This window comes from Synchiropus splendidus, chromosome 3 (genome assembly GCF_027744825.2).
Source record: "Synchiropus splendidus isolate RoL2022-P1 chromosome 3, RoL_Sspl_1.0, whole genome shotgun sequence".
NCBI lineage: Eukaryota > Metazoa > Chordata > Actinopteri > Syngnathiformes > Callionymidae > Synchiropus > Synchiropus splendidus.
Window position 1 is genome coordinate 14501767 of NC_071336.1, and position 7960 is coordinate 14509726.

Here is a 7960-nt window from a genome sequence, read left to right on the forward strand (position 1 = left end):
CTATAATGTGACTTTAGTTAACTTTTTTGGTCCTTTTGACTCCTTTTCATGTTCGTCCTCATCTCTACTTGGGTCTCTGGTTGCTTGGTCCTTGCCCTTCTCTTCTTCATCTTCCTCCTCTTCATCTAGTTGAAGGCTTCCAGAGGAAAACCTCATCCTGGCTATTCCGGCAGATCCCATCTTTCTCCCTTGTGGAGGCGGTTGGCAATAATACGGGTAGAAAACTTCTGGTTCTGAATCACTGTAGCTTCTCGTTGTGCCAGCCATCATGCACACGGACGTGGGACGCTCTGGCTGGGGCGATGAGTTCAGTGGTAGATAGGTTGGTCTTGCAGGGCGGGTAAGGTGGGGATAGTAGCCAAGAGGTCTGAATTCTGAAGCAGCGTTGAAGGTGGGATTCGTGCTTCTCGCGAAGTGGAATTTGACATCCTGTTGGCTGGCTGCTCGACGTGGCAGACCTGGCAGGAAGCTAGAGTCGTCGCTATAATGCCCCGCCTCTGTTTGTCCAGCGGCCCAGAACCTGGCCCCATTGTGGTAAAATCTTGGCAAGGCGAAGGTGCCTGAACCCGTTGGCCGCAGGTTCCTTCTCAGTGGTGATAAGTTTGGCGAGTCTTGGCCCAGTGGGTAGTAGGCGGGCCGTGAAACTCCCTCCACAGCTATATATTCAGGTCGCCTTGGTGGTGGAAAGCGCTCCAGTGAGGACACTTCAACAAAGTCTGACAGGTAGGGGTGTCGGGTGATCGGAGGCACTGCTGCCATCGGGAACGTTGGGAGGGTGGGATGGTACTGACGGGTCGGGCTGTTAGGGTAGAGAAGAACCAGCTGCTGTACAGCGTCTGGGTGTGGCTGAGGATTTGCTCTGCGTCTGGAACGGTTGCCGTAAACACCAGCCAGCCTTTGAGCCTGGCGCTGTGCTCCTATCCTTCCTCTCAGGTCGTCCACCACGGATGTGGAGGATGATCGAGCCTTGGAGGGAGGCGGGGAAGCGTGAAGATGCTGTGAGAGAGGTGTGACTCGAGCAAAGCCGTGTGGCCTCTGGGTGACATCGGCAGCTGATCGGCTGTATTTAGCGCCTCCATTTATTCGGATGTCTTCGAAGCAGCGGCGATACGGGTCCTGCTCATCCTCGCTCTGGACCACGAAGGCACGACTGGACCGTGGGAATGGGTTGTGTTCGTAAAGCTGCCGAGACGGAGAACATGTGTCAATATTTATTTGAAACACTGAATACATATTTTACCTACTTCTTTAGACACGTCAGTGAGGAGATCTGGAGAAGATCGGCACTGTCTGTCGTAGTCAGACTGACTGTAGCACCTGCCGCAACATAAATTGTCCAGATAAGAACAATCTTACAGGTGAATGATGTCAGGTTTGGATCTCACTTGGTTCACATCCTCACCTGTCAGACTGTGAAAACTTCTTCTCTGCTGTGCCCATACACTCCAGGAGCTGCTTCTGCGTTCGCCCACTGACACAAGGTAACAGGAATATCATGTACTCTTGATGGATGATCTGCCCAGTTTCTCACCTGTATCTGAATCTTGAACCCTTGCAGGAGAGCAGTGTTCGGTTCGTCGCCTCCGGTTCCTCGGCCAGTCTGAAGAAGGCGTGATACTCGACACACATCTTCCAGAAGGACTTGCAGACATCTCGACTGGCCATCGAGAACTCCAGGACGTCTTTGCCCAGTTCCTGAGCAAAAGCACGCGTTAATGCACACGGGTGTCGCATCAAACACCGAGAATGAGCCAAATCAGGACCCCACCCCGACTTTGTCATGAAGCTTGATCAGGAAGTGTTTGCGTTTGAAGCTCAGCTTGCGGATCTTGGCCCAGCTGAAGGTGTTGATCTTGGTGTTTCCCTTCAGAATCATGAAAGGACACACAATTAATGAACAAGTCATTTGTACCCCAACTCTATTTTAAAATGTGCTTGTAAGTTTGACTTTTTTTGCTGCAGTGATGAAAACATGTCAACATAAAACATATTCCTTTAAGGGACAGAATTGTCAGTCAGTATGCTATGACCACTCTCCGTGTCTGAGGTTCTCGTCCTGTGTCAAAAAAAGCATCCATTCATCAGCTCAAGATGCTCTGCCACATTATGATACATTGCTTCGAGAGGCCACTTCAGCCAGCTCAAACTCTGAGAGACTTGTTGGGGAAGACTGGAGAGGGAATCTCCCCAGCTGGTTCTCAGGCCTCCTTGTGTTCTGCTTCCAGCTGGACCAACCACCAAAGTGGTGCACAAGGTGAGGCCTGGCCCACTTTCTTCAGCCCACTGAGAGAGAGGCATTTTCTGGACAAGCATTAACATGGGGAAGCGCATGTTTTGCTTAATCATTTATATTACTGACTGTCTTCATTTAGTTATTGAGATCTTAGTTTCATTTAGTCTATTACACATGAAGTTGATGAAGTTAATTCATTTAAATCTATCAATGCAGCTTTTATTTTAGGTTCGGGAAAATGTGCTGGGAATATCTAGACGTTAAGCATCACCACCAAACACCAAACAAGACACGCAAAACTGTTCCAAAACTCTAACTCGTGTTTGCCCCCTGACAAACACTTCGCTGTTAAACGCCTTCAAGGCTCTTGCTGGTCAGGTGAAATGACTTGGTTGCGTACCTGAAAGACCAGGACTCCGGAGTGGGTGACGGCCAGGTTAATCCTCATATCCTCCCCATCATGAGCTGGGTGAGGTCTGATACCGTACATGTCCAGTTTGCGTGCCACCTCCAGCAGCTGGATGTCTGCATGAGCAGGAGACACTCCTCTGTCAGAGAGAAGGACATGGTTAGAATGACAGGCGCTTTTCGTCCCCCTGGGTGTTTGTGTGAGCGCACCTGTGTTTCTTGTGGAATTTAATGATCTTGTGGTCGAGATACTCCTGGTTTGGAACGTAGTGCTTCATCTCTAAATGTTGACAGTCCAGGTCATCGTCGTAATCGCCTATTTCTGCTGTGATTTGCAAACGTTGAGATGAACAATGTAGACCAAAGAATTAAAGAGGTCTCACACTGGATGGCTTTTTTATATATATGTATATATATACTTACATTGCAGAATGTGTGAGACCAGCAGGGCGGCGCTGTTGTCATTACAAGTCAGACTGCCGTTGGACAAATCCTGCTTTATCTGTAAGGCAAAAAGGTACCTACACACACACACACACACACACAAATGCAGGTTTAAATCTCACATTCAGACTTTTAATGGGGCCATATTGTGCATTTTTTCCCTTCACTGATCTAATCTCATTTCATAATAGTGTGTCTTCTTAACAAAATAACATGTTTAAATTTTGCTTAATGGCCATCTCGCATGATGCTAATTTTAAGCAGCGTAAACAAACCTGTTGCCTTCTTGAAAAATAAAAATATCCATCTGGATAAAAAAAATGGCTCCATGAAGTCTGTCAGGTTCGATGTTTGCAGTGCAGAATAAACTTTATTGACAAGCTTTCAGCATATCAATTCTATGAAACGGTGCATTTTGTGGTGGGCCCTTATTTGTCTTTTTGTTTTTAAATCAGTTACTTGGTAATGGGTGAGCTTCATCCTTTCACACTTCAGTACATGTTAAGGTGACATTTCATCTTGCCAACATGGAAAATGATAAAAAGGCAGCTTTAAGCTGTTTCTTAAGACTCAAATTTTGACTGCAATTTTGCTTTTCCATATTTTAACATGTCTAGTAGGGGGATTCAAACTGATCCACAAAGGGCGACGGTGGGTGCTGGTTCTTGTTCCAACACATCAAGCACACGCAGTTGCTTGGTGAAGCTGTGTGTGCCTGATGGGTTGGCACAAAAACCAGCACCCACTGTGGCCCCTGAGGACCGGTTGTACACTGCTGATGTACTGTCAAGATGAAACAGCACCTTAACACTGTGTGAGAGGATGATGTTCATCTATTAAGAAGTGCTTTAGTTTCTTTCAAATTGGCCAATGTTATTCATGCAAACTACAGGTCTTCTGTTACTATGAAGCACCAGCCTGCTCATGTAGTCCACTCCACAGAAAATGCTGAATGAAGTATGTGAGATTCAATAACAAAAGCATACATGCATAATAGGTGCCTTATATACTCAAGTGGTGCTGTCACAGATCCACTGAATTAATCCTTCAGGGACAGAAGCCAATAAAGGATGACAGAGGAGTGACATCATGGACAGACCGCACATCCATCAGAGGGTACCTATGAACCACTTGCTCTCACACACGTACCAGCAATTCTGAGTCACAGAGTTTTTGGGGGATACATGCAAGTGCAGGGACGGAGAACAAAATCTACTCAATGATACATAACATGGAGGCAACATGCTTAACAAGGATGCTGAGAAAGAGTCACTACTCTGCTTTATAACAGAAACACCAACCTGGTCAGACCTCGCTTCAGTTGTCCAGGGTCTGGAGGGAAGAACTTGACTATGAACCTGAAGAATAAATCACTGCTGTCTAAAGAGGGAGTGGGAAAATAGTCATTAGGTCTAAAATGATGCTCAGTGATAAACAGTTGCTTCATGAAACCCGATGAGACTCAGGTGGACTCAACTTACACTTGATTTGTTTGGCGAGTGGCTTCAGCAGCTCCAGCCAAACCTGCGAACACAAACAGAACGTCCCACTATTCAGTCAGAACTACAGCACCAGTCCATCTTTCAGCGTGTGACACTCACGTAGCTGCCGCTGTGGTGCCTGAACTCCAGCCCAAAATACTCCTTCTCCAGCAGCTTCAGATGACCGCACACTTTGTTGTAGAAGTCACAGCCCAGAACTTTGTGCTAAGAGATGGAGTTGAAGTTTGAGTGAGTTTAAGGATATAATTGGATTTTTTAATTGAAGTGTGCTCAGGACTGAAGTCAGGGGACCCCAGGGGCGCCAGATGATGAATACGTCTCTGTCTCTCTATCACATTAGACAACCTTTGGCTTATGGGAGTCCTTATAACGTTGTATGCAAATGAACCCATTATGGGATGTCTTTCTTCTTCAAAAGGGTGCGACTGGACCACAAATAAAGTGAGTGAGTCAATGTTGTGACTCGTGTGAGCTGTGTATCTCAGGCGTATCCTAACATGCACATAGACTATAAAAGAATAAATAGATGATAAAGTTGACTGAAGAATAGAAATAAGATTCAGGCCTGCTGTCCGTCGCTTGACGCCATAACAGGCCTTCACCCACCTCTTCATTACGAGGGTGAGGTTTGCACATTATCTCTTCTTCATTGAGGATTAGTGGTGTCATTAAGTGTTTTTTTTAGTCCCAGCTGATTGTTAGTTGGTGTTCCGAGCTCTGGCCGCGTCGCTGGACGCCCCTCATTACCTTGTCACGGAGGCGTGGTCGTAGGGGACGGAAGGAGTTGGTGGACAGATGAAGCCAATTACCACAAGTGCGAACCCTGGAACGTGGCCCTCGTTCAAACCAGCCAGCAGCTGCATGCTACAGCAGGTGTCCATTACACTTTTATTTGCATTGTGCGCTCTGAGTTTGGAACGTGAGGCAGACTGATTCAAGCCAGGACACTTCCAGATACACAGTGAAAAGTACAGAATCATTCATTTAAAATGCAGGAGTTAGGATTGATCTAGAGCCGCTGCTAACCATTATTTTTATTGTTGACTTGTCACGGATTAAGTTTTGCTATTAATTTCTTAATCTTATCACACGTAAATTGTAGTTTTCGCACCAACGTGCAGCTGCTCTTATAGAACCATTGATCCGGTCATTTGATCACAAAACATCATGACAATAATTTCATTTTAGGGCAGTGGAGCTTCCTGACAAATCTTTAATCTAGTTTCAAGTTGAAGCTTGAAAGCTTGACCTCAGAGTTCAAATGAAGTTCTGCTGTGAAACGTCATGTTAGCTTTAGCTGTGTTAGCTCACTCGTTCAAACAAGGATTCTCCATTGTGCTGTGGAGGTGAAGGTGTGTGGTCGCATTAGAGAAGCGTCATCTTCATATGAAGATTCACCACTGCCTTCACCGCTACCACTCTGTGTGTGTATGCTTATCTTGCTTTGTGGGGACCTATTCTCAAAACACTATCCTTGTGAGGACCACATGACATTGTGGGGACAATTGTCAGGTCCCCACGAGGTTAAGCCTCAATTTGAGGATGAAGACTTCAAAATCACTGGGTCATTATAATAAGATTTAGGTTTGGTTCAGAGACCTGGTTAAGGTGAGCCATGTTGTTTTGGATGGTTCGGTTCAGGGTGAGAGGCTGGGGAAAGCATGATGTCAATGAGACACCTCACAATGTCCCCACAGGGATAGAAAAACAATCGTGTGTGTGGGAGGAAGACACGCACATATGACGTGCTCAAAGTTTCCTCTGTGAATGAGAGTCAGACGTCTGAGGACTAAACGTCCATTCATGATTTAGATTGAACAAGAGTGAGAGAGGGTTAGGGTTTTGCTTGACTGCACTATTTCATAAATGTTCTCTCCTGTGCATGTTTTTTTAAAGTCTAGTCATGTTCTTTTCAATGCCATGTCTGATACAACACAACTGGAAGACAAAACTTGTATGGCCATATTTTCATAATGCCCACTATCAATAGCCCACTAGCATTAATCATTGCTAAATAAAAAAGTCCCATCAGGTCCACTTTCACTTTCCCCTATTACTTTCCTCTACCCTGTCGAACCATGCAACTGATGCAGTTTTTGAGAATGGAAAGCTTCTACATCTAGCTTTACATTGCTACTAGAATTGTAGTGATTTGCTGACTGTTGCTGTGCCTGGTGACATTATTATGGGACTAAAAGGAAAATCCATTTAGCATGTGTTAGCATGCCACTGCTATTTTACAGTAAGAAGAGGCAGCTATGTTGGCTAAAACGCTTGTCATTGTCATTTAACTCTGGATTATTGCCTCTCTTTATCGTCGTGATTTTCGTGGTCACCCTTGCTATATGCTCTCTTCCCATATATTGTCATTGTTACTGGGTTTCTGCCCTGAAGGTCTGAAGATCGGGGTCAGTGGAGAATCCTTTTAGGGCAGTGAACGCAGCACAGGTCTTCAATCATCTTCAGAAAAATGACTACTATTTTTGGTCACTTTGTTTTGGCAAATTTGGAGAATATTTTCTCTTTTTCATTTCCTCGTTCTTAAAAGATGAATGTCCCTTCCTGGAAGCTACTGGAGATGAACACGCGTAAAGCAAAGCATAAACACACACACTGGCTGTTATACTTTTTCTTTCTTGTTGGTTCCATGCAGCTCATGTCGCCAGATAACATGGACAGACATTACTGCTCATTGTTCTAAAATGAATTTCATCAAGTAACAGAGAGACTTACCTCCACCTCAAAAGTTCTCTCACTCTCGTCCAAAAAGATCACCCGCAGCCGCAGCTTAGTTTCCTTCGAGACCCGTGACTTAGTTCTGATGCTGGGGAGTCCTCGATGATGCTCCTCCATCTCTGTCTTTAATATCAACTGAGCTCAGCCATGACATCCATCCTGCTGCACCACAAGCAATGTTTGAGCCTCACCGTCCTCCTCCTCTTCCTCCTCCTCCTCCTTATCTTCTTCAGCGCCACAGCTGCCTAATTGTGCATCCAGACTTCTCCAGACACGGGATCTGAGCTGGTCACGTTCTCCACAGAACTGTTCCTTCACTCCCCTTATTCTCACCTACAAATCGTGATCCTTTGTGATCCATCCAACACTCGATATTGGTTCTTTTTGACCCAACTATTATTGCTTTCCTTTGATGGATACAGTCTATATGAGATGCAGTCGTCTGCATGCGTGTTCTCCTCTGAGATAATATACATTTCACGGTGGCTGGACGCTTTCAGAGGAGTGACCTGTCCCAAAGTAGGCTAGTAGTGCAATGGCTTATGTTGCCTCCAGCACACACTTGCACTTAAAGTGTGTGTGTGCACGTTCCAGTGTGCATAAGGCTTGGAAAGCATTTTTTTCTTACTGACATATT

The 7960-nt window shown here is 45.5% G+C and overlaps 2 protein-coding genes across 2 annotated transcripts; both read right to left on the reverse strand.

Moving 5' to 3' along the window:
• Positions 1 to 1523, reverse strand: LOC128755947 (uncharacterized). Its single transcript, XM_053860059.1, has 3 exons — positions 1403 to 1523; positions 1245 to 1317; positions 1 to 1182 (listed from the first exon to the last, which is right to left on the reverse strand). Exons 1-3 carry the CDS (start codon positions 1495 to 1497, stop codon positions 1 to 3), a joined length of 1350 nt encoding a protein of 449 aa, XP_053716034.1. The 5' UTR covers positions 1498 to 1523.
• A 4-nt stretch (positions 1524 to 1527) lies between these two features.
• LOC128756017 (FERM domain-containing protein 7-like) lies at positions 1528 to 7755 on the reverse strand. The gene is made up of 9 exons (XM_053860142.1): positions 7321 to 7755; positions 4687 to 4791; positions 4567 to 4609; positions 4387 to 4465; positions 3065 to 3162; positions 2852 to 2966; positions 2634 to 2781; positions 1769 to 1864; positions 1528 to 1695 (listed from the first exon to the last, which is right to left on the reverse strand). The coding sequence occupies exons 1-9, from the start codon at positions 7438 to 7440 to the stop codon at positions 1528 to 1530; spliced, it is 972 nt and encodes a 323-aa protein (XP_053716117.1). The 5' UTR covers positions 7441 to 7755.
• Between the last annotated feature and the right edge of the window lie 205 nt (positions 7756 to 7960).